The sequence below is a fragment of the Myxine glutinosa genome, chromosome 4, assembly GCF_964187855.1.
Source record: "Myxine glutinosa chromosome 4, kmMyxGlut1.1, whole genome shotgun sequence".
NCBI lineage: Eukaryota > Metazoa > Chordata > Myxini > Myxiniformes > Myxinidae > Myxine > Myxine glutinosa.
In genome coordinates, this window is record NC_136264.1 from 91,656,635 (window position 1) to 91,683,328 (window position 26,694).

General features: G+C 46.8%; 1 protein-coding gene across 1 annotated transcript in view; it reads right to left on the minus strand.

Annotated features, from left to right (window-relative positions):
- Window positions 1–1,681: 1,681 nt before the first annotated feature.
- Window positions 1,682–26,694, minus strand: part of SUCLG2 (succinate-CoA ligase GDP-forming subunit beta) — a 309,494-nt gene continuing 284,481 nt past the window's right edge. Inside the window, exons 10-11 of the mRNA XM_068112925.2 lie at window positions 3,885–4,005; window positions 1,682–2,489 (exon numbers count right to left, since the gene is read on the minus strand). Of these exons, the coding sequence (XP_067969026.2) occupies window positions 2,377–2,489; window positions 3,885–4,005 (234 nt within the window). The 3' untranslated portion in view covers window positions 1,682–2,376. The remainder of the gene's footprint in view (window positions 2,490–3,884; window positions 4,006–26,694) is intronic.

Genomic DNA, 26,694 nt, shown 5'->3' on the forward strand with positions numbered 1-26,694 from the left:
GCCACTGGAAGAGGTCCAGTCTCCTTAACTTCTAGGCTTCACCACCAGCCATGATGTCCCCTGTGTCAACTGCATCACAAAGCTGATCTCCACAGCCAGCCGCAGAGTGGGCAGTCTCCGTCGTTCCAAGTCATTACAGGAATAACCAGAACCACTCACAGCACACAAATTGCAGCGTAGAGATAATCGCGTGGATTTAAGTCAGGGTCATGAGCAGACTATGTAACTCCACTTTGGTGCCGATCTGCAAAGTTGAGAGAAACAACGTGACCCTCAAAACTTTTAATGACAAAGTCAAGGCCTCCTGTTGCCTTGACAGAGTGTACCAAACCAGCATTTTCCCCCCACCAAAAATGCATTGTGATGTATGGCACTAATAATCACTGCTTACCAATCTGCAAAAGGAAGGAAAAACATCACTTCGTGGATTGCCCTGTACAAGGAAGCTGCAAAGACTGGAGGAGGCCATTACCCCCATCATACTGCGCGTTATTCTCACCGCATTCAATTAATATATCGAATTATTAATCGCAATTTGTAGCATTAACTTAAGGTAATCTAACATCCACATTGCTTTATAATTCGTTTGGATATCCCACTGAATTGAGAGAGGTTGAATTTGGACAGGCCTATAATTTCCAATAGATCCTGGAAGGTCTTTTACGCAAAAGATCTAAATGCAGACGGGACAGTCAGCTATAGTCCACACACAAGGGCTGGAGTGCTCTGAGATGCAGTACCATTGCTGGCACTACACCAGAACAACAATTTATTAAAGTCATTCAACTCCACAGAAGAATTAATCAATGAGCGAGGCAGCTCAGATTAACAACCCCATCAACTGAGCCATCCTGCGTTCAGTCTTCTGCGCAACGACACTCATGAACCACCTTTAGAGGCCATTTTTTCCCCGCAGAGCAGGGGTTGGCCTTTTCCGGGCACCGTGGTCCCCTTTTTGAAGCAATGTTTTATGGCCGGACGCCCTTCCTGCCGCCAACCCTGTTAGTCCCCTCTTGCGACACACAGGGTTGTCGTACAGTACCAGTGAACTGGTACTCAATTTGCCGACCTCGGAAGGATGACAGGCTGAGTCAACCCCCCTGGCGTTAATCGAGCGATCGACCGGATTCGAACCCAGGATCCTAGGATCCCAAGCCGGCACCCTAACCGCTAAACCAACACCATGGGCATACAAAGAGCAACGACACTTATGGAGATTCCTAAATACTACCTACACTGGACTTTGCTTGGCTTTCTGGATGCGATGCTTTTGAACCAACAAGTCAGGTTTGGGATGACTTTGACTCGGTCTCACTCTCTAACGAAATCACATGCATACTTCATTTTTAGCTCATGCGATGCAGCTGCCATAATGTCTTGTCTAACTATGCCGAAGCACTCCCCCCACCCTCTTCCTGCAAATAGATTTGTTTTTACTTCCCAAAGCCTCCTCTGTGTTCTGAAAGCGTTGCCATGAACCTTGAGAGGCAGTTGTTGAGAATCATGCGTACCAAATTCGACTAAGCCCAGTTCACAAATTTTACATGACAAATAAATAACATTTACTGCATATTGAAAAATCTTTCCCAACGACTCCATTCATACTCTCATTGCATACCAATCGCATGGGTTAAATTAGAATTCTCACCAGCACAAGAAATAAACACAAAGACATCAGGGGTAGTAAAATTTACAATCTTTGTATTTATTCTTCATATTGAACAAAGGGATACCCATAGACCCAATGGTATTTTCAAAGGCACAATCGTGCGTACACAGCATCGATGTCGCATTCCATGTACTGTCGGGCAGTAGTTTGCAGCGTCGGCACACATTATGCGCTATTATTTCATCTACAACCAGTAATGGCAGTGTTGTCTCTGAGCATGTATTTTTAAGGCAAATACCATATTACATGAGCATTTATAATAATCATGTTAGTTGATATGAAAATTGTGTTTTATAGACGTAATCAAAACAGTATAACTCTGCCATGATTGAAGACCATGGGCATAAAAAGTGGTGCAATATACAGTACATTGCATTGAGCTTTCATTCCTGCAGACAGGACAGTGGGTAAAGAAAATGTCCAGGCTTACAGCAGAATCATAATTGGCCGAGTCAATCTCAAAGGCCTATCGATGGGTGGATCAAGCTACTCCTGTGGAACACCTCATGATGTCCCTATTATATAGCAGTCGTTCACAAAATAGACAATATAAAAGTTTGAAGTGACATGATGAAATTTCCTTCGAAAAAAACAAAACTGTGTACGAATATATTAGTCCAATCGCAAAAGTTTTCATTATAGAGGAGATCCACTCCATGGTTTCTTTAGTAATGCACATATTAATCGGTCAAAGGTTGCCTTTTGTCCTACTTGGACACGCTATCCACGGCCTTGCGTGCAGCATCATCCAGGTCCCCGGCGGCAAGAATCGGCAATCCACTTTCGTCGAGAATCTTCCGTGCCTCCTCCACATTGGTGCCTGGAGGGACCCACATCAGAACAAATCAATCAGGAGTCTCTGGCCTGTCTAGACTGATTGAGTGATAGCCTGTACTTAAAGGCAAAGTGACTGCCATGCACAGACTGAGTAATATTTGAGAAGGTGTGTAACCTCAAATTTCATTGGTAGTGACAGAATGCTGATCTACTGTCGTTGTCCAGCTAGGAGCAGCACTTTACCACACTTGTACCGTTTAATATGACAATATAGTCTCAAGCTGGAAATGGTCTTTAACAAGAAAAACAATGTACATGTATTATCCTTCTTACAGGAGTATGGCAGGAGGGTGTGTGTGGTGCGTGGATGGGGGAGGGGGGTTTGGAGAGGGGAGGTGAAGAGTTTTCTTGTTATTTGTTAAACTTATGAGTTGGATCATAATCACAGTCATGACATTCTGGAAATTTTGGAGGACATATTGAGAAAGCCAGTTTGTGACTAAAACATTGAATGTTAATGGAGGAGTAGCATGCATAAAGACAAACATGAAGGACGCATACACAGGCAGACATGGAAGAGAAGCATGTGCATGGGTGGCAATAGAGGAGAGTACACACTGGTGGGCATGGAAGAGCACACACATGGGCAGACATGGTGGAGGAGGCGGACGCACCGGCGGACATGGATGAGGAGCGTGTGTGTGAGGGGAGAGATGGAGAGGAGCATTGCATAGTTGGACAAGGAGAAGTGCGTGCCAAGCTCTTCTCCATGTCCACTCATGCGTTTTCACATGGGCAGAAGAAAGGCACATATACACAGGCACATGAAAGACACACATGCACAGAGGCACACCAAAAACATGTGAAGCAGCAGACTGAAGTTCATCATGTTTTTTTATTGTCCTGCATTGCTACGGCAGGTTCAACTATGAAAACCTTTACGAGAGGGATTCAAAGCAAGAAATATTCTGTCCGGAGGGTGCTGTGATCCGCATCCTGTCACTCTACCCATCGATTGCCCTGTCAGATGGTAAAATTATCCTTCCCCTACAACGCCATGGTTCGTGTGAACGGCACAATCAATAGTGCTGAGGGGAGATCATGAAATACGAGACAGAAGCGGACAGCTGGAGCTGAGCATCGATGGCTGCACATCACATCGGCAGTACTGAAACCCCTCGGACAACACCCACTGGGACAATCTAAGCTTCAATAAGTAACGCCTGTGCAGCTTAAATAAAATCCAAACAAGGAGGATTTTCCACATCCAAATGTTAAGATAAAGGCTGAGGGTAGACCGGACAGCTTAGTTGTGCAAGTACAAAGAAGAGGAAGATGTCCATGCAGGATTTCGGTGTTCAGGCATGTGTACTCCAGCAGTTGTCTCTTAGGAATGCTATCAAATTAAACTACAACTTGATGGCTGGCAGGCACTTACCCTCGAGGCGAACAACCAATGGAATGCGAAGGTCCAGCTCACGGCAGGCCTTGGTGATTCCATTGGCGACGATAGCGCAATTGACAATGCCACCAAAGATGTTCACGAGAATCGCTCTGACCTGAAAAGCATCCATGTAAATGAGCACAGACCATAACGCTGCATTACCAAGGGGATAGCACCTGTCCCCTCATACCGGCTTCTCTAATCTTCAAAATAAGGACACTTGGAAACGATCAATAAACGAGGATTAGGGCAGAAGTGGATGTACACCTATTATTCCAGGAATTAAGACATTCAATTAAGCATAGTGGAAAGAAAGTGCAGCGTGGCCTAGATAAGCAAGGGAGGTTGTGCAAGGGCACAGACAAGATAAGTAGGTTGTGAACACAAGGGTGGGTAATAGGCGATAGGGCTTAGATGGCCAAGAAGGTGATGAGGTTATGACCTCTAATGACACAATGGTCCCCATGGTGAACATGGCAGCTTTATCATTCATTGAAGCTTCTTCATGTCAATCCAAACCCTATTTCTGGCAACGCAGTGCGCAAAGGTTCGTACAAAATGAATGATCTCTCAGTGCTTGGTGCAATTTGTTTCCATAAAATACGTCATTACAATTGTCTTAGAAGGTGCAGGATATTAGCAATTCCAGACAGAGGTAGAAAGATGAATCAACAGATCTTAATCTCAGGCCATTTAAAGCGCAAGCAGACTTAAAATCAGCAAATACATTTTGATGGCATGGTGCAACTTTCAATCGCATTTGAAAAAATAAATAAGTAAACAAAGAGATCCGGGGAATTATGTACAATATGTGCAATAAAAAAAGGTACATCCAATATGTTACATTTTATGACATATGTTTATAATTTTTATTTATTATTATTTTAATTTTTTTATATTTATTTATTATTTATTATTTTTATTAATTGTTACAAATTATTATTATTTCATTTATTATTATTTATGTTTATTATTTATTTTTATTACATTACAATATGTTACATATATGCATATTGTACAATACATACAATATGTGTAAAAAAAGAAAAAAAAAGGGTTGGAATATGTCCACTTCCTTTTCCATACAAAATCATCTTTCTTTTCTTACTCCTCTCCCCATCCCTCCCTCCAACCACACCGCCTTCTCCACCTCAACTCCCCTCCCCGACCCGAGGAAAATATAATAAGCAAGTTTAATTAGTTATTCCACTGGAAGCAAAGTTGGAAAATTTCCTTCTTTGAATATTCATAATCATGTGACATGTCATCTGATTTGACTAAAGCCAATATGAAATTGCGGAAATTGTGTGCAGTGACATCTTGAGCAGCAATCAGGGAAAAGCAATACGTTTCATGTGTTAGGGTCTTATTTCCTAAGAGGCTCAATACATTGCAGGCCAGCGAAATCGGCTCGTCTCTCAATAAGGTGGCAGCACCAAGCAATGTGTCCATTAAAACTGCCCCTTGGGACTTGCTCTAATGCTGGAGTTTCGACTGGAAATCACGGTCATGTGGGGTTGGAGCATCCGAGCATAACAGGATTGTTTAATTTATTATTTTAGCAGAGTATTCCAAAAAAATTATACAGAGGTTTAGGCTCACTTGGAGGAGATAAATGACAGAGAGAAAGAGCTTCACAACCGGACAGGGGTAAAAGTGAAACAGGCAGACAAGAATGGTACGGACACAATGCAAACTAGAACGGCAATCGGTAGCGAGCATACCTCCACCAGGCTCAACAGTTTAAGTTTTGCATTCGACTGATAGGCCGGATCTGGATCTGGACCTTAACCAAAGGACCTTGGTCTTGTCACCTACCCAACTCATCCAGCAAGTTTCGTCTGAATCCGTCCACAACTTTTTGAAATAACATGCTGTATATCAATTTTGGCCCCATCTCTCAATGGTGAAGAATCACTTAACAGGTTCTCGTATCCAGATCAAGATCTTCACCAAAATTGAATCAATTCTTCCTTTTCACACACCAAACATGTCCACCAAGTTTCATCCGAATCCGTCCCCGACATGTTGAGATAGCGTGCTATATATCGTTTTTGGCCCTATCAATGATGAAGAATCACTTTTAAAATCTCGTAGCTGGATTCAGATCCAAATCTTCACCAAAATCCAATCATTTTGTCCTTGTGACACACCCAGCATGTCCACCAAATTTCGTCCAAAGCCGTCCACTACTTCTTTATATATCCTGTTCACAGACAGACAAGCAGACAGACAGACAGGGGTGAAAACCTTCGGTGGTGGAGTTAATGAGTATGTGAGTAGCAGAAATCAATAATGGAGAATGAATGAATGGAAGGGATGGGGTGGGAGGATGAGGTTGGTGAGAATACAGTGTAAGATATCAGATGTGGATATGGGAGAAAGCATGAGGTGGCAATGGATGACAATCTTTATAGACTGGAGGGAAGAACAAGAGGCATCAGACACGGAGTTGGTTCCACAAACACGGCAATAGAGGAATGACGCATAGACTTGGAGGTGAGATTCCAGCATAGCCTTGGAGAGAGAAACCAGGTGTGGGTTTTTGAATGACCGTGCATACAGTAGTGATGGACAACATCAGATGGTTTTTCCCTACTCACAACACAATCACCCATAATCTTGTATAAAGGACCAAATGGAAGCCAAACGGATGCAAGGAGAGGTTGCCAAATGCCGTATTTAAAACGAATATAAAAAGTCCATGGTAGGCCAGAAATCCAATATTGTGGCAGGATTCATTTCCCCGAAGACGGGGCTCTCTGATGGTTGGTATTGCCAAGAAGGCTGAGCGATCGCGGACATGCGCTTAGGAGAATTTGTGAGAGCCATCGCTCGTGAGCTTAGGAGAATTTGTTATATCAAACGCATGTCATGGTACACGTTTTAGGTTGCTTGTGATTATTTATTTTATTTGTTTTTACATTCATGCACACACTCGTATGGCTTTGGAATTGCCAGGAAAATGTGCCTTTTAACTGCCATGTCTATGGTCTTGCATGATGGATTAAGAATATTAAAATGTAAGAGTCAAAACAAACCTGCGATTTGTAATTCGATGCACATTTACTTTCACGTCGCATTTATTTTATTTCTCTATTTTTACAAACACGAGCAAATACTTGTATCATTTTACAAGTGGTGGCACTAAAACAAATTACAAAAGTTCAACACCAATTAAAACAGTTTGTAAATATAAATGAGACGTACGTTTTATGGAGAAATGATCTAGGCTAAGTTTCGTCTGAATCTGTCCACAACTTCTTGAGATATCAGACAAACAAACAAACAGACAGACAAACAAACAAACAAGAACTCAAAACCTGTCTCAAACATGAACATGAACATGAACTCGAAATGAACATGAAACGAAATGAACAATGAAATGAATTCATGAACATGAAACAAACATGAACTCTCAAACCTGTCTCCTTCCTCCAAATCCTGGTGGCATCTGGTCAAATCCGTTTCTGGTGTTTGTTCCCCCTCCATCCCCTCCCTTACCTCAAATGGCGACACAGTTGACACCGCACGTGACAAAGCCGAATGCCTCAACTCTGTGTTTGCCTCAAAATCTTGTGTCCCGAACCCATCTCTCTCTGTTCCCACGTTACCCAGTGGAACCCAACTGCTCCTGGACTCTGTGTCTTTCTCTCCTGACAAGGTGGAGGAGTTTTTGTCAAACCTCGAGACTCTGATTCTGCAACTGGACCAGACGGCATCAGCCCACGGGTCCTAAAATCCTGCTCTTCCGCTCTATCTCACCCTCTCTCTGTTCTTTTCACCCTCTCTTTTGCTCAAGGTCATCTGCCAGCATCCTGGAAATCAGCAAAAATTACCGCTTTACACAAAAAAGGTGCAAAAACATATCCTTGCAACTACAGACCAATCAGCCTGCTCCCAATTATCAGCAAAGTCATGGAATCCATCATTGCTTCGGATATCAAATCCTTCCTCTTCTCCAATAGCTTGATCTCCGATCATCAATTTGGATTCAGACCAGGTCATTCTACTCTGGACATGCTGCTTCTGCTGTCTCAACAATGGATGGAGGTCCTCAATGCCAAACAGGAAATCAGAGCCGTCTCCCTTGACATATCACGTGCCTTCGATACGGTCTGGCACCCAGCTCTGCTCACCAAACTCTCCTCCTATGGTATTCATGGAAATCTCCATGCATGGCTTGCGGACTTCCTCTCTGGTCGTAGACAACGTGTGGCCCTGAATGGATTTCTCTCATCTCCCCTTCCTGTTCAGGCTGGAGTTCCCCAAGGCAGTGTTCTGGGCCCTGTGCTTTTTCTGGTCTTTATCAATGATCTCTCCGACTCTCTGGAAAATCCTCTCTATCTCTTTGCTGATGACTCGACTCTCTGCCGCTCCATTCCTCGTCCCTCAGATCGGCAGTCTGCAGCCTCCTCACTCTCTGAAGACCTGGACAAAATCACAGACTGGTCAAACAAGTGGAACATGTCTTTCAATCCTGACAAATCTCACACTCTTACTATGTCTCTCCGAAGAGATCGACTGGACAACCCTCCCATCTACTTTCTCAACAATCCTCTCCAAGAAGTTCTGTCGCTCAAGCTTTTGGGTCTCACTATCTGCCATGATCTTTCTTGGGAAAACCACATTTCCAAGCTGGCCTCCAAAGCCAGTTGCCGACTGGGCATCCTCCGTCGTGCGAAGTCCTTCCTCGGCACACCTGAGCTCCTCACCACATACAAGGCTTTCATCCGCAGCTCTATGGAATACTGTTCTCCCCTATGGGCCGATGCTCCTGCCTCACACCTAGCTCGGCTTCACGCTGTTGAAACCAAAGCTTTCAGAATCATTGGAATCTCACGTGATGAAGCTATCTCCGAGGGCCTTTCACTCACTCACCGCAGACAGGTAGGTGGTCTTTCTGTCTTCTACCGACTCCTCTCCGGCCTTGCTCCCCCAGCTCTCTCTGTGCTTTGTCCCCCAAATATTCCTACAGGTCGCACAAGATCTGCCAGCAACCCTCTGATGGTTAAACTGCCGAAATCTCGGCTCTCTGCTCACCTTCACTCTTTCATTCCTCTTTTCTTCCGCCTCTGGAACAAACTCACACACTCCCTTCAATCCCACTCCTCCCTCCAGGTCTTTAAAACAGCTGTTCACCACCATCTCTTATCTTTCCCCATCCAAAACCTTGATCTTTTCTACCCCCACTAATTCACCCCAGATCCACCTTGTTTGAAATTCCAACTTCTTTCCTGGAAGTCCCGGCAGTGTCCATATGTTTTATACCTCTCCCACCCCTCCTTCCCATGCCTCCCCCCCCCCCAAAGCCCTCTCCCTCCCACAGATCTCTCGATGTCCCTGCTCTCAGATGTTGTGTTTGTGTTCCTCCCCCTCTCGCCCCATATTGTCTACCGCTCCCCATGTTATATGTTTTATGTGTCGGTTTGTCTTTCTGTGTGATTAATGTTAGCTCTTTCACGAGCCTCGATCTTGTATACAAAAAAACAAACAAACAAAAAAACAAACAAGAGCACGATACTTGCAAAATCCACCCCCAACCCAAATTCTTTTGCTACGGAGACATCTAATTGTCCATTTCATCAATATTAAAACTGATAATCATAATCATCACATATGGGCCAATCGGATGAAAATTGATTATTTTTGCGATGAACATTGATGATTTTAAAAGTTTGGCCTTGAGTTAACCTTTGACCTTTTGACCTCAAAATAGTTGTTTTCCCAATTCAGTGATGCAATATGCAATTGCTCTTTAATTTGTAGGTTAATCGGATGAAAAATGACAATTTTTCAGATGAAAATTGATGATTTTATGGGTTTGACCTTGAGTTGACCTTTGACAATAGTTGCTTTCCCAATTCATTGAGGCACTGTGCAATTGCTGTTGAATTTTCAAGTTAATATGATGAAAATTGATGATTTTTGAGATGAAAATTGATTTTAGAAGTTTGACCTTTTGACCTTAAAATACTTGGTTCCCCAACTTGAGTGAGGCACTATGCAATTGCTGTCCAACTTTCAAGTCAATCGGAAGAAAAATGACGATTGTGAAAATTTGACCTCAAGATGACCTTTGACCTCAAAATCAATAGGCTTCTCAGTTGTGAATACCTCTACAACTTGGTAAAGTTTCATGATGATTGGTTTGGAATTGTAACCTGGAGGCGAATGACAAACAAAGACAGACAGAATAACAAAGTCGACCGACCAATACACATGAAAAATCTTCGATTTTGCAAGTAACAAACAGAGGAAAAACAGAAATCCTCCACCCAACTTCGGTGTCACGTTGGTCATCTGATTATGGGAACTTCAATGTGCAAAAGGAAAAATATAAAAGGAAGACAGCAAAGAGGTGAGCAGGTCCTCTGTGAGCTGAAAGTAGGGCCAGAGTAATGTTTTACATTGGATAGAATGAGCCACTGTAGCCTTTTAGAAGCCAGATGGATGCAGAAATAGATCAACTGTGGGAAGCCTGATGTCATGCAGAAAGCTAATACTGCTGAAGCGTGGTTGCTTATTGTAGAAAATGCTTCAACAAGTGTGGTGACGATAAGAAAGAGGGAGGGATGAGTGAAATTATAAAAGGGCATTACTCTTGCTGTACTCTGCAACAGTGTGTCAGTTTTGCCAAAGCAGTTTAATAGCACGACATATGCTGGGTCGTGTGCCTGTACAACTAAGCAGCCATGGGAATGGTACCCAAACCTGTATATTTTTCTGTATACTAAGTGGGTTTGATTAAACGAGCGTTAATACTTTGCAAAAAGGGCAAAGCAACATGGCCTTAGCAACTCAGTGGCTAATATTACAATAGATCACAACCCACAAAGGGCAGCGATCTATGATCAAATGGATTTGCAAAAGTTGAAATCAACACGAGAATCAGAAAGTTAAGATTTGATAAAGCCTTGCATAACAAAACGAAGAAGACAACACACATTACAGATAGAAACGAGATTATTTCTAAGAGGGTCACAGATAATTGAAATCCTGATGGCTAGCCATTCCAATTTCCTGCTATTTGAGGAAGCCACAGCAATGCCAAAGGCTTTGCAGCATAAACTGTCCAACAATCTATCTGAACTACCAGGCCAAGGAGGCAGCTTTGGTGACATTTCACCATGCACGGTTTTATTAACAAAGCATACAATATGAAGTGCATACAGCACCATAGTCCCCTGGTAACTAGCTAGACCAAATTTGGTCGTGGAGCTAACGACACCATCAGCATGCTGGGTGATGGCTTGACTTTTGACGAAATGTAATAAAGAGGCTTCTAACCTTGTACAAGGGATTTTCAAAAACATTCCACGAACAAGATACTCAGCATAATCCAAGACATGCCAATGTTATTTATTATTTTCTTTTTTAATACAAGTATACATAGAAGAAGAACCACCTTTAGAGGCCATTTCTCCTCGCAGAGCGGGGGTTGGCCTTTTTGGGCACCTTGGTCCCCTTTTTTTGAAGCAATGTTTTATGGCCGGATGCCCTTCCTGCTGCCAACCCTGTTAGTCGCCTCTTGTGACACACAGGGAACTACCAGTGAACTGGTACTCAATTTGCCGACCTCGGAAGGATGACAGGCTGTCAACCCCCCTGGCGTTCATTCAGCGATCGACCGGGATTCAAACCCAGGATCCTAGGATCCCAAGCCGGCACCCTAACCGCTAAGCCAACACCAGGCTGATACAAGTATACATAACTAATACTTATAAATTGAGAAACAAATAAAGGTGGCCTTTCTTGGATTGTCCAGAGTTTCTTGTTCATGTAACCTTTTGAATGACCTTCATGGCATCACCTTTAGTGCAGATGACTAAAACCACTGTTGTGTCGAGATAAAAAAACATGGAATATGAAGCACCAGTAACACCAAAAAAACAGTTGGTGTTACTGGTTCTTGTTACTGGTGCAGATGGTGTTACACCAAAAAAACTCAACAATGTTGCTTCACAGTTACGAAGTTTCAAACCTTTAACACTTTGTAAAAAGGCCTCCAGTTGATGGGAGCTTTGTTGTTGACTCCTTTGGTTCAGTGAATATTCTGAGGGTGATCGTATAATAAGCAAACCATGAAGCGTAGCTTGGGACGAGCCATTATTCAGTGGGGGAAAAGCGCAGTTGAAAGTCACACTGCAGGTGATGGTGAACAAAAGGCAAGTCCTGGGGCAAAAAATGCCACTTTGGCCCTCAAAAGGTAAGCTCTGATGGTGAAACAGTCAAGTAAACCTTTACAGAGCTGAAAGACTCAAAAAGCATGGTCACCTTTGGCCACTCTGCATTTAGTCACAAAATCCACATAACAAGAGGGTTCCCATGGAATTAAACTGGCAAACGTACCCGATGATTGGCAGTGGAATATGAAAGACCCTGCAGCAACGGGGGATACCATGTGAAACAGAATAATGGAAGATCAAATATAATTGAACGGCTGTTGCGACACGGAATGAAAAGTAAGGTGTTTAAATTTATTATGTTCCATGCTAAGCTCCCGAAAGCAGAATTGAAAAGCAAGGACACCGTTTTCATTGTTCCTGCAGATGGCTGCCTGAAAATCCTTTCTAAAGTGTGATTTTGTTGTTATACTAGTGCTGAGATGCCATGAAAGATGAGGAGTGCCACTTACATTCCCATGTAGAAAGATAATATGTGAACGATTGAGTGTATGGAGGTAATGGGAAAGGCACATGGAGTTCTTTGTTGGTCGCTCTGGCAGCATTGGGCACAGATTTGATTCACGACAAACCGGGGCAGCGAGGTTAATCCATAATGTTTGTTGACGAGTGCAAAGGGGATTTAAAAGTTTCCACCATAGGAGAAGCATGCGATATCGTTTAATATTGTTACGGTTTTTAGAACCTTCACTTTGTAAATTTTAGTAAATGTTCCCGTATAAATGATCCCCTGTAAATATCCCCATTATTTGGCTTTGTTAAAGATCGCACCCTAGTTAGTCCATGTACAACACGTAGAGCACCATAGGACCTCTCTGTAGTTATTTCATTATTATGTGTTTCAGTTAAGGATCTGTTCCCAATAGTTGAATCTGCGTTGCATTAATCAAATAAGATAGGCCCCTTCAATTTCCCCAATCATCGCTCCCGCTCTTCAAAGTGCAGAGAGAGCGGTAGGGCAGCGTTCGATGCCCCTTGTTTTGATTCGGTTGTTGGCCCCAAGCCGCCATTGAACATGCGGTCTCAAGCCGAGGAAAAAGGGGCGGGACACGAGAACAAGGTGTGGCACGTCAACTCACCATCGGAGGTGGAGCCAGCGAGCCCTTACCAGCCAACCAGGGCTGATGAAATACCATCACGGGCGTGGCTCTATGAAGCGCGCATTGATCTTGAAGCGCGTAATATAAGCGCCAGCGCGAGCCTTTTCACCAGAGTCGACTTGGGTTGGAGACGGCGCTTGGTGGGGTCTGGCTGAGAGACGAAGCTGCGTGGAGCTCTTTGATGAACTGCTTCGGAAAGCCCCTACCGCATGAAAATATACGTGCAGCTGCCGCCGGGTCTCGCCTAAAGCCCGGAGCGTGGACCGGAGCGTGGACTGGAGCCAACCTCGACGCTGTGCATTTGCCCAGACCTTCCTGCCCTGCCATCGGCTTGGACCTTCTCCTCCTTCCAGCCATTCCTTCCTGCCAATCCCTATTAGTGTGAGTCTGTTTGTTCTGTCTGGGGTATAATATAAGACTGTTTAAGGCTGCCCTGTGTACCTGCTTCTTCTTCTTATTCTGTAAATTCTTTGCCTATCGTTTCCTCTTCATTTCGTGTAAATAATTAATAAATACCTGGTATTCCTTTACTTTGGTTTCTTCTTCCCCCGATCGCTTTAGTCCCTTCCCAATTGAGTACCTGTGGCGCGATTTTGGCCAACCGCTATAATCGGGTTAGTCTATTTGCTAACGGCTCGGATCGTGGATTGCTAAACCGCTCGGCAACTACCATCACATCCGCGGTTCGAGCAGGGACTCATTTCCCTGCTTTGCGGAGAGATTGGTGAAGGTATTTGGGAAATCCTTGACCAATCACCCTGGCCAATCTCATCCCGCAAAGGAGCGAGATAGTTCCAGGACTCGGACGGCCAGCTTAAAAGAAGAGTGGATTAAACCCCCCTCGGTAAGGGGAGTGCCGAAACCGAGATCCGTAACAATATTGTTACAGACGCGGTTTTAGATGTTAGTTTACCGAGCGGTTTGGTATTACCGCGTCCGCACAGTTACTCCCCGATTAGAACCCTATCCCGCCCGATTCCACTCGACGTTGACCAAGTCGCGCTATGCTAAATCAATGAAGGAAAGGACACAACGGCTGGGATTAAGGCAACGACACAAGGGGTACAGTTCTCAAGACCTCCGGAGGAGGATATAATATTGGTGATGCAGAAACGGGTAGATTACACGGTAAGAGGTAAAGCACAGCAAGATGGGCACTTAGACACAGTCTTATCTTATCCCCGACAGACCACAGACAAACGGGACAAGACTGACTTACACGGGGATTGATGGCAGGGAAGGGCAGGCAGTCGATAGCTCAAGGTGCACCTTGGCTCAGGGGCAGAATCAAACGCGGTCCGGTCCAGAGATGCGGGGAGGTATTCAGCGCTTGGAGGTGGCGTCTTCTCTCTCCGTGGTGTCGGCGCATCTGACGTCACCTCCCTCTTCCTGCGCATGTCCAGCGGGGAGTGACACGCCCTCGGCTCCTTGGCTCCGCCCCAGATGGAATCGGTCCGCCGCTTCCATTGGGTGCGGGGGGTTACCGGGCTCCACCCTTGACGAGGAGCTGACAGCGAGCCCCTGCGTGGTAACCCCGTCGGAGCACATGTTCAATGGCGGCTAACCAAGCCGGAGTGAGGACGCACACTCCCCGCGCCGCCGCCGCTGTTGTTGTAGTTGTTGTTGTACCATGAGGAAGAGCTGCGGGGAGGTATTTGGAGGTCCTAAACTTTCTAACGGTGCCATACAATCACATTCTGGTGCAACGAAGAGTCAGAATTAATGGAAACAAGTCCTTAACTGACATAGACTAAGAATAACTAGCAAGATGTCCTACAGTTGTCTACGTGAGATGCGGTGGACCTGGATGCGACATTTAATGGGGGAAAAAGGGGGAGGTCGGGTCTACAGAGTGTTGTTTACAGAAAATGGGACTAGGGAATGGGGGATTGGGGATAGTTGGGAAGTATTGGGGAAATAGGGGAATATTTACAAGCGGATATGGATGGATCCAAATCCCATATCCGCAACATTGCACCCTTCTCTACCTCGGGGCGTCCCGACCCGATAAATTTTTACCTACTTTAGTGTGGCACTCAGATGTAGTTCCCTCTACTATTAACTCAACCCTGAGTGCGACAGTTTTACAGATGTTCACAAATGAGTAAATATGTCCCCCTGCGACGTTGCACCCTTCTCCTCACAGAAACACACCCACAGGATAACCGAATCGCGGAAAGAATCCTCAAACTAAACATACAGCCAGTAGGGAGCATTATTTACACAAGACTACACTGATATTTACACTACGATTCAGGACCTGTTCTTTGAGGAACACATGCAGATGTTATGCATAGAGAGAGAGCACGCATGCCAGCATCGATACACCAACCCACGAGTGCTCTGTGGCCTTACGGCCTTTAATAATGTGCAGAGCACCCCATCCAAGCACCAAAAGCACCACCCCATTATGTACAGTCAGCACCATCCGGTGCACCAATAAAGTGTTCAATAATCACCGGTGGTGTCGCAGCCGGCCGATGTTCTGCCACTGGTCTTGCCTTGGAGCCCACTTGGTGTTCTGGCTTCCTTCAAAAATAAAGAAAGGCGCCAACCGTGTCCATTTCTAAATTGTGGCCGTCAGGGGGGCCAACTATAAGTGGTTCACCTGTATGGCATAGGTGCCACGTTGACCCAGAGGTCCATCAACGGGTGGTGCTTGGCCGCAAAAGAACTGCGGTCCATGGTGGGCGGCCACAAAAATTGCGGTCCATATGGTGTATCGATCCAGGCAGCAAGCAGCGAAAGTACAGGCCCACAACTGCAGAGCCAGCACCTCTCTCTCCTCTCTCTCTGCCCCAAAGCCAGATCCTCGGAGGTGGGAGACAAAAGAAGACAAGTGAGTAAGGTGGTAAGGGCGCAAAAGTGCACGCAATACAAGGTGATGCACACTGGGGGCACATGGGAACCAGGTGAGACAGGTACGTTCCTACCGTACGCCCCCCCCCCCCCCACCAGGTAACCTACATTGCCCCTCCCTTACCCCTTACTGTATCCACAAAACACAACACTACCCATAAACATCTACTTTACACATCAACAAACATCCCTACTGTCTTCCCCGTTCCTCCCATAAACCAAATTCGTCTTCTCTCCCTCCTAACCAATCAAATTTGCCATTTCCAACTCTCATCAAAATTTGCCATCTCCAACTCAACATCAAAATTTGCCATCACCAATTCATCATCAGTCCCTCCTAGGGAGGGAGAGATGGAATCACCCCAATGTCTCATCCACGTCGTGATGCGTCTCACAAATCCAACAGCAATTCTCATTTCCTGCAACACAGAACAAAAGAACACAGGTGTGGAGTCATCATCATCACCTCAGGTAAGTGGCTGCGTATGGTGCGACGGGTTCATCAATCCTAACTATTTCCTAAATGACTTTAACAACTTTACATTACCCGGGGTCTTTCCCTGCCAATCCATTGGCCAACTTACACTATGGGTTCTAAAAACCAATTCCCATTGACCAAACTGTGGTGCTTCTCAATTTGGGGTCTCACTCTCCCGATTCAACACTCGGTGCTCTCGCACAATTTCTGGGCTGTGACGTGTAGCTCTCCCAGCAGGTCTACCCACCTGCACACCTCCACCACTGTAGTTGCCACCCGAGCTTACCTGCTCCTCACCCTAACCTAACTAACTGGGGAAGGCCCTCTCGCACTCTCACCCCCTCAGTGCCCTCTCTGGCACGGGCTGCCCGATCCACACCCGGGATCCTCAGGCACCCACTGACACTAACGGCTCCCAGAGCCCACCTGCGGCCTCACCTGGCCGACATCCTCACAGTGGTGGAGTGCCCAAACCAACTACACACACTAACAGGCTACACGCCCAGCCATTTCCACAACACTAATGCACCCATCCACAATACCATTCTGCAACCGCACCACAAATGCCAATATCCAACCACAATTTACCTATACCCTCTACCTAACACTTACACTACCCGCCCCGGGTACTCGTGAAAGGGGTCCACTCTTTCCCCATCCACACCTTCGCACCATGCACACCACTCCGTACCACTTACTCCAACTCTCTCCACACCACCTTTACTTGCACACCTGTGCTCTCACACCTGGTGCCACCTGCACCCTTCTCTCCCCAAGCGCATTCGCGCTGATCCACAACACTCACTACTCATACACTGCTCCACACTGCTCCACACACCTGTCCAGTTCTCACACAACATCATCTCATCTAACTACTTCCCTCTGAAACTTGCGCTTCCCAGTCGTCCCTTTAAACTATTGCGCTCCCTCGTCATTATCATCCACACTAAACTACCTGGGTCCCCACTGCAGGTATCAGTCACTAACTAATCTTAACGTTACCTAATGTCATCTTCGCTAGATCCCTACACACATATAACCTAACCCACCCGGGCTAGTTTTCACTGCCATACACCCCATAAGCTATAGCTCCTTTGCCCCCCCGTCTGTGAGGGATGGTGGATTTGCCATCCCTCCACATCGGGGAGGTCCTACTATCAATCCCCCAGTCCTCTGGCACTAATAAGCCCCCCTTATTCAGAGGTACTGGGTCCCGCTTCGGCATCTAAAGCCGAGGCAATCCACGGGGGCGCCTGCTCGCCGGTGTAAGGCCTTCTAGTTTCCCGGGGTCTGGCGGGGGGGTGTCTGGGGTCGGCTAACCCGCTCCCCCCTGGGCGGAGTTAAGGACCTCAACCGCCGGGGATCATCCCGGCGCGTGGCTCGACAGTGCCGCGCCAGGTGACCCAGACGGTTGCAGGTATAGCACCTCACCTGATAAGGCGCTTGTCTCCGGAATTCCAAATTCCCCCCCCCCCGTAGGTCCGAATTGGATTACCCGCTCGTGGTCCACCGCGGGCCACCTCCGGGGCCGCCTGCCATGGTCCAGGTCCCGCCAGGCGCTGGTCCACCAGCCTCCGGACCATGCCCGCCAGGTCAGGACTCACATCGGGGGCAGGCCCCCTAAGGGGTCCGACCTCCATCGGGGGTCCCACCTGGCGGACCGCCATTGCATGACGCTCGCTCCCCCGGGCCAGGGGCCTCGCTGCTTCCCAACGGGCCGCAGCGTCAGCCGCCTGGCTCAGAGTCTGCGGGCGCCACATGGCGAGCTGTTGCCGGAGCTCAATATCCGGGAGGGCCTGGATAAAATGGTCCAGCGCCAGGCTTTCCCGGGAATCCGCTGCCATGCCAGCATGTGCGATCCCCACTGCGCGGCGAATGTCGTGGGCAAGTTCCCCGATGGCTTCCTGGGGCTTGCATTTTCGCAGCGCGAGCTGAGCTTTAACAAGCTCGCTCTGCTGTTCAATGCCGAATCGATTAATTAGGGCGTCGCGGAGGGCTGGCAGGGTGAGAGCACCCGGTGGTAATGCCGTCAGCACCTCCGCCGCCGCGCCGTGCAATGCGGCCACCAGGTGTACTCCACCTTCGTCCTCACCCCAACCGTTGCCCTTACACACACAGTCAAACTGCGCCAGGTACGCGCGTAGATCACTCTTGCCGTCATACGGCGCGAGTGGGACCTTGTGGGACCACCTCGTATGCGAGTCGTTGCCCGCCTGCCGGACCCCGTGCGTCGCCCCTTGCGGGGTCAGCGCGGGGCCGAACCGGCCGGGCCCCCACAGTACATTACCCCCAAGGGGCTCTCGTGCCTCCCCTGTCCCTCTAACAACTACCCCTGTTGGTGTCGATGCATGGGTCACACTTCCGCAACCCGCTACCCATTCCATACCACCACAACCTTGCTCACCCACACCTCGCACCTCTCGTTCCATACCCTCCGGACCAGCCATACACCTCACTCTTGGCCTCTCACGAACATCCGGGTCTATCTCGACCCCAAAGCTTATTAAATCACCTGGCGCATCATACGCACGACCATATTGGTCACCACTTACACCGGGTCCTCTTTCTCTTCGCTTCTCCTCCATCACCTGCGAATCCCTCATCCGGTTAATGAGCACATCATCACGATCCGAACACAGACTTTGGACCAATTCTTTTACTTCCTCCTTTATCTCTTTCTTATCCTCTCTCCGTCGCTTCTTAATTTCGCTCACCACTTCTTCCACTTCTTCTAATTTCTGCTTCGCCTCCTTCATCTCCTCGTGCGCCCCTTTAAGTTCTTCCTCTAACTCCACTTTATTTTTTTCTATGTGCTCCCGCACCTCCCGCTCTTTAACCTCCATCACCTCTACCACCTTGTTCATTTTCCTCATCAGGTCCTCGTGTACCGTCTGACACTCTTTTTTAATTACCCCTACGTCCTTTTTCATCTCCTTCTGTGTCAATTTTAAACCCTCTATTACCGCTGTGTTCTTCTTTACCTGGTCCCCCAACTCCTTTTGTCCCACTGTCAGTTGTTCTACTCCCAGCGTCAACTCCTCTATACCACCTTGCAATTTTACAGTCCCCTTTCTCACCTCCTTCTCCATGCGCTCCTTGCAGTGCCTCACCTCCTCGCGCACTCCTCCGACCTCCTCACTCACCCCTCTTCTGATCTCCTCTCCCATCACTTGCATCTCCTGCCCAGATGCCACCCTCATCTGCTCCATTTCCTCCCTGTGAGCATCCAGTTTAGTTTCTACCCCCATTCTGACCCCCTCTATCTGCTGCCCCATTTGTTTAACTTCCCTTTCCGCTTGGTCCCTCATGTCCCTCAATTTGCCTTCCATACTGTTTTCTAACCCCTCTAACCCATTTTTCACTCCCTCTATCTGATTCTCCTGGGCAGCCATTCTATTTTCCACCCCCATTAACCCATGTTTCACCCCTTCTATCCCATTGTCTAACCCCCCTAATTTCTTGTCTAATCCCTCACCGGTACCCCTCGCTTCGTCCCTCATTACCCCCATTTGGCCCATAAGGGCCCCCATCATTCTGTTTTCCATTTCTTCATTATTCTTGTCCATAAGGGCCTTCATTTGCATAAAAAAAGGTTCAAATCCACCGGTGGCGCTACTACAGTCGCGGGCGCGGTCGCCGTGGCCATGTGCGAGGCGCCATTTTGCGCGCCCGTAACCTCGTGCGCGACGACGCTATTTTGCGAACCTGCCACCCTCACTGCTTCGCTCTCCTCTTGTCCCTCAATTTGGTCCTGGATCGAACCTGCCTCACTCTCCTCTACCGGAACCCAGCCGTCTTGATCTGCCATAGCGCGACTTTCAAAATTCGGGTTTCTATTTTTGTAAAACACAATCAAATTTCGCCGTTATAATTTCGAGCGCGTGAAGCGTGCTTCGGGTCCAATCTCACTCCTCGACACCAATTGTTACAGACGCGGTTTTAGATGTTAGTTTACCGAGCGGTTTGGTATTACCGCGTCCGCACAGTTACTCCCCGATTAGAACCCTATCCCGCCCGATTCCACTCGACATTGACCAAGTCGCGCTATGCTAAATCAATGAAGGAAAGGACACAACGGCTGGGATTAAGGCAACGACACAAGGGGTACAGTTCTCAAGACCTCCGGAGGAGGATATAATATTGGTGATGCAGAAACGGGTAGATTACACGGTAAGAGGTAAAGCACAGCAAGATGGGCACTTAGACACAGTCTTATCTTATCCCCGACAGACCACAGACAAACGGGACAAGACTGACTTACACGGGGATTGATGGCAGGGAAGGGCAGGCAGTCGATAGCTCAAGGTGCACCTTGGCTCAGGGGCAGAATCAAACGCGGTCCGGTCCAGAGATGCGGGGAGGTATTCAGCGCTTGGAGGTGGCGTCTTCTCTCTCCGTGGTGTCGGCGCATCTGACGTCACCTCCCTCTTCCTGCGCATGTCCAGCGGGGAGTGACACGCCCTCGGCTCCTTGGCTCCGCCCCAGATGGAATCGGTCCGCCGCTTCCATTGGGTGCGGGGGGTTACCGGGCTCCGCCCTTGACGAGGAGCTGACAGCGAGCCCCTGCGTGGTAACCCCGTCGGAGCACATGTTCAATGGCGGCTAACCAAGCCGGAGTGAGGACGCACACTCCCCGCGCCGCCGCCGCTGTTGTTGTAGTTGTTGTTGTACCATGAGGGAGAGCTGCGGGGAGGTATTTGGAGGTCCTAAACTTTCTAACGGTGCCATACAATCACATTCTGGTGCAACGAAGAGTCAGAATTAATGGAAACGAGTCCTTAACTGACATAGACTAAGAATAACTAGCAAGATGTCCTATAGTTGTCTACGTGAGATGCGATGGACCTGGATGCGACATTTAATGGGGGAAAAAGGGGGAGGTCGGGTCTACAGAGTGTTGTTTACAGAAAATGGGACTAGGGAATGGGGGATTGGGGATAGTTGGGAAGTATTGGGGAAATAGGGGAATATTTACAAGCGGATATGGATGGATCCAAATCCCATATCCGCAACAATATTATGACCGTTTACAAACTCTTGATGTTAATAAGCAAGGACAGCTGTTTGATCAAATGTGAAGCTCATTTGCATGGAAACGAATATGATAAATAAAGCAAAACATATGTCGAAAATACAGTATTATCTTTCAGTTGAAGGCCCATTAAACTTGCAGGGGAAGTGCACAAGGCAATTAACAGGATGTACCAGCAATCCATTGTAGAACTAAAGGACCTGCGAGGAAGAACTTAGGAGAAACTATTATGATTGCAAGACAAAGAAACGTCACATGTACATATGTGCAGTAAAAACAAGAAATGATAGGTGGATGACAGGCATGGTGGATGCAAGAGAGGTGGATGACAGGCATGGTGGATGCATAATAATTGGATGATAGGTATGGTGGATGCATAATAATTGGATGATAGGTATGGTGGATGCATGATAGGTCATTAAGAAAAAGGAATAATAAGGGCTTACCCTTAACAGCTTCATAATGAGAGACGGATGCAACGCTGCTAATATTGGATAAACACAACAACCAATATCAACAAAAGTGAAAATAAACATCTATTTAAATAGAGAAACACCACCAAACAGACCATATTTTTGTAACTGATCACACCTTTCTCTCACGTGGAACTCATCAGCATGGTACAGGAAACAGACATTATATTTGGTTTGCTTTAAATTGATCTCAGGCTCATGGAAGAGCTTGTACATAAATCACATGCAGGACAAGGACAGTGGGTAGACATCGTTGAATTTTTACCTAATTTACAAGGACATGAGTAAACAATGGACAACACAAATAGAAGATGGGTTTTGAACCTGGCTGGGTTTCATCACATCATGAGGCATTGGTTCAGATGAGAATGCAGTTAGGCCAACCCAACAGTTTTATAAAACTCTGCATTGATGGTCAATTATGCCATCCTACTTTTAACCCTTCATTGTGAATGAGACGTCGACATTATGTCGTACAAAAACATTTGTATTGAAGTGCTTCTTTAAAATCATTGCACGGGGGGCATAACGGGGGGCACAATCTTATTCTTGCCATTTTCCTTTTCCATCCAAAGGATATCCTGAAAGAGGAAATGCCTCAACATGAATTGGTGCCACCGCACAGTATAATGAGAAACCCTGGGGAAAACATGAGCCAAAGCTTCATGAACCAACCCAGAGTTCTGAAATGCTTGTGATGCCTGTCATTGTCTGCAGGAAGAAATCACCAAAATGCTCTCCTGATTTGCTGCAGCTGAGGACACATTGCTAATGAGAGCCCTGTTGAATCGCCGTAATCTTTTTAATATATTAGAGATTAAATGGGATGAAAATATTGATTAGAAAACGTGGTATGGGGAAGGGGGAGAGGGAAGAGAAAGAAGAAAGGTATTCGGGTAGTGATAAATTGAACAAGAAAATAAAAAGAAAGACGAAAGAAAAAGTGAAAATACAATATATATATACAGCCACGTGAAAAAGTAAGTGCACCCCATGTAAAGTTTTGACTTTTTCAACATATTTCAACATACAGCTATTTGATCTTCATTTCAACAATATTGATAGATAAAGGTGATATAATATAACAAATATCATGAAACATTTACATTTTGTAGTCCATTGTGTAATTTAAATAAACATAAATGCAAATTTCGCATGTGGAAAAAGGAAGTACACCCCTACATTTATCACTACTTCAAATACCTAAAATTAGAATCAGGTGCACCAGTTGAGGTGCAAATGATTAGAACATCGTTAGAGAGGATCGTGGAGGAACCTGTCTTATTTAAACCTCAGACATTTAGTTTGGTTTGCCCTTTGTTGTTGAAGTGTGCTGATGTTCTTTCTGAAGACCTCTCTGAGGCCTTCAGAAAGAAGGTTATAGATGCCTACGAGTCTGGGAATGGATTTACAAAAGATCTCCAAACAATTTGAAATCAATCATTCGACTGTCCGGAAGATCATCTACAAGTGGAGAAGATTCCAAACAACTGCCAACTTGTTCAGGCCAGGCTGCCTCAGCAAGTTCAGCCTGAGAGCAGACCGCAAGATGCTGAAAGAAGTCTCTAAGAACCCCAGAATGTCATCACAGGGCCTACAGGTTGCTCTTGCCACTGTTAATGTCAAAGTGCATGAGTCTACCATTCGAAAGAGGCTGCACAAATTTGATCTACATGAGAGGTGTGCCAGGAGGAAACCTTTGCTGTCCAGAAAGAACATCAGGGCAAGACTAAAGTTGGCCAATGAACACCGAGGAAAAGACCAGCACTTCTGGAACAATGTGCTCTGGACAGATGAGTCAAAGGTAGAGCAATTTGGCCACAGTACCAGAAACATGTTTGGCAAAAACCAAAGACAGCATTTAACCACAAGAACCTGATACCAACTGTAAAGCATGGTGGTGGAAATATGATGGTTTGGGGCAGCTTTGCTGCATCAGGGCCTGGGCAGCTCACCATCATAGAATCCACTATGAATTCTTCATTGTACCAGAGGGTGCTTGAGGATAATGTGAGGCCATCTGTCGGAGTTGAAGCTCAACCGAAGGTGGACCTTGCAACATGACAATGACCCTAAACATACCAGTAAATCCACCAAGGAATGGCTGAAAAGAAAGAAATGGAGGGTTCTGGAATGGCCACGTCAAAGCCCGGATCTAAATCCCATCGATATGTTGTGGGGGGACTTGAAACGAGCTGTGCATTAGTCCTGGTGTTGGCTTAGCGGTTAGGGTGCCGGCTTGGGATCCTAGGATCCTGGGTTCGAATCCCGGTCGATCGCTGAATTAACGCCACGGGGGTTGACTCAGCCTGTCATCCTTCCGAGGTCGGCAAATTGAGTACTAGCTCGTTGGGATGAATGATCCCGGTGTGTACCCCGGTTAGAATAGGTTCACCGTATCCCTGCGCATTGCAAGAGGCGACCAAGGGTTGGCGTCAGGAAGGGCATCCGGCCATAAGACATTGCCTCAAACAGGGAACCATGATTGTCATGGGGCCGCAAGGCTAACCCCCGCTCTAGCGGGGAAAATGGCCTTAAAACGATCATTCATTTCATTCATTCATTGTGCATGCAAGAAACCCCTCAAACATCGCACAGCTGAAAGAATTCTGTATGGAGGAGTGGGCAAAAATTTCTCCCAGTCGATGTCAGAGACTGGTAGACAATTATAAGAAACGCCTACTTGAGGTTGTTTCTGCCAAAGGGGGCAATACCACCTTTTTGAGCAAAGGGTGTACTTACTTTTTCCACATGGGAAATTTGCATTTATGTTTATTTAAATTACTAGGGCATGCCCGTACTATATATATATATCTAAAATTATATCCCCCCCCCTCTATTTACATGAAATGGTTTGGTCCAAAGCGAACGGCTTGCGAGTACGGTGACAATCCCCCCCCTCTATTTACATGAAATGGTTTGGTCCAAAGCGAACGGCTTGCGAGTACGGTGACAATCCCCCCCCTCTATTTACATGAAATGGTTTGGTCCAAAGCGAACGGCTTGCGGAGTTTGGTAAAGAAATCGCCATAGCGTGCACAAACGCGCAGGAAAGCGAAAGAATCGCAAATTAGTTTTAATTAGTTTTAAAACATAGTTTAACGCCAACATAGTTTGCCAACGTGAAATAAATGAATACGCTCTCAAATGTGCCGTCCGAGGCAGAGTCTGTTCGGCACGTTCGGCACACGTGATAGCTCGCTGCTCTCTGATTGGTCGAATCGTTTTTTGGACATAGCTCGGTAACTACTTGTCCGATTAATATGAAACCTTGAAAAGGCACATCCTCGGATCCCCAGCAATATACCTGGCAAGTTTAAAGTATATCGGACCCGTGGTTGTCGAGAAACAGCGGTCACAGACAAACAAACACACACACAGACACACAGACACACACACACACACACACAGAGATTGCTGGAATTATAGATAGATACAATGGACTACAAAGTGTAAATGTTTCATGATATTTGTTATATTTTATCACCTTTATCTGTCAATATTGTTGAAATGAAGATCAAATAGCTGTATGTTGAAGTATGTTGAAAAAGTGGTATGGTTTGCCCTCTCCCCCTCCCCCTCCTCCCCCCTCCCACCCCTTCCCCCTCCCCCTCCCATCCCTCACCCTCCCCCTCCCCCCCTCTTCCCTCCCCCCTTCCCCCTCCTCCCCTCCCCCTCCCTCCTCCCCTCTCCCCCCCTTCCCCCCTCCCCCTCCCACTCTTCTCCCCTCCCCCCCGTTCCCCTCCCCTCCCCTCCCCCGCCCGGCAATGCCGGGTACTTCTGCAAGTGTATATATATATTGTTACGGACCGCGGATAAGATGTTAATTTGCCGAGCGGATGGCGCCGCGGCCCGAACCGTTTTTACAATGACAAGACCCGATCCTGAAACGTTGGCCAAATCGTGCCACAGATATTCAATGAGGAAAAGACAAAGATGACACGGATGTGAAGAAGAAGAAGAAGAAGACAAAAAGGGTTTGCAATACGAATATAATTTATTACTATGTACAGGACCAAAGAAACCAAGGAAGAAGGAAAGATAATAAAATAATTTACAGAAGAAATCAAGAAGACACAGTGAAAATTGCTAGCTTTTCTAAACAGGCTTAACTTATACCCTGGACAGAACAAACAAAAGACGGACTCACACGAATGGGGAATTTGCAGGCAGGAATGACAGGAGGTGGGTGGCTGGAGGGGGAGGAAGGCACGGAGCTGGTTGGAGCTTGATCCTGCACGGGACGTCGGGCTGGACCTCGACGGCCGCCGATGCCACCGATCCTGTGGTGTGCGCGGGGTAACGGGTCGGAGCTGCCGGGTGGAGCCAACGCTGCTGATGGGGGGGGTCTGGCGTGACGGGTTCTCTCTCCCTCTCTCACAAACTCGCAGGACTCTCTTCAGGCTTGTCTGTCATCTGATCTCCTCCCTCCTCGACTCTCCCGGGGGCGTCTCCCGCGGGTTATATAAGCCCCACCCTTGACCCTTTTGCGAACCTCCCCCAAATGTTCTCTCTCCGCCCTCTAAAGCCAACCCCTCATTCTGGGTTGGTCGGCAAGGGCTGGTTCACGCCTCCCCTCCATGACGAGGTGGAGACACGCCTTTCTTCCCCGACCTTACCTCGTGGCTAATGGTGGTTTTGGGGCGATTCGAGCTAGCCCCAGCCAAAGGGCAGCA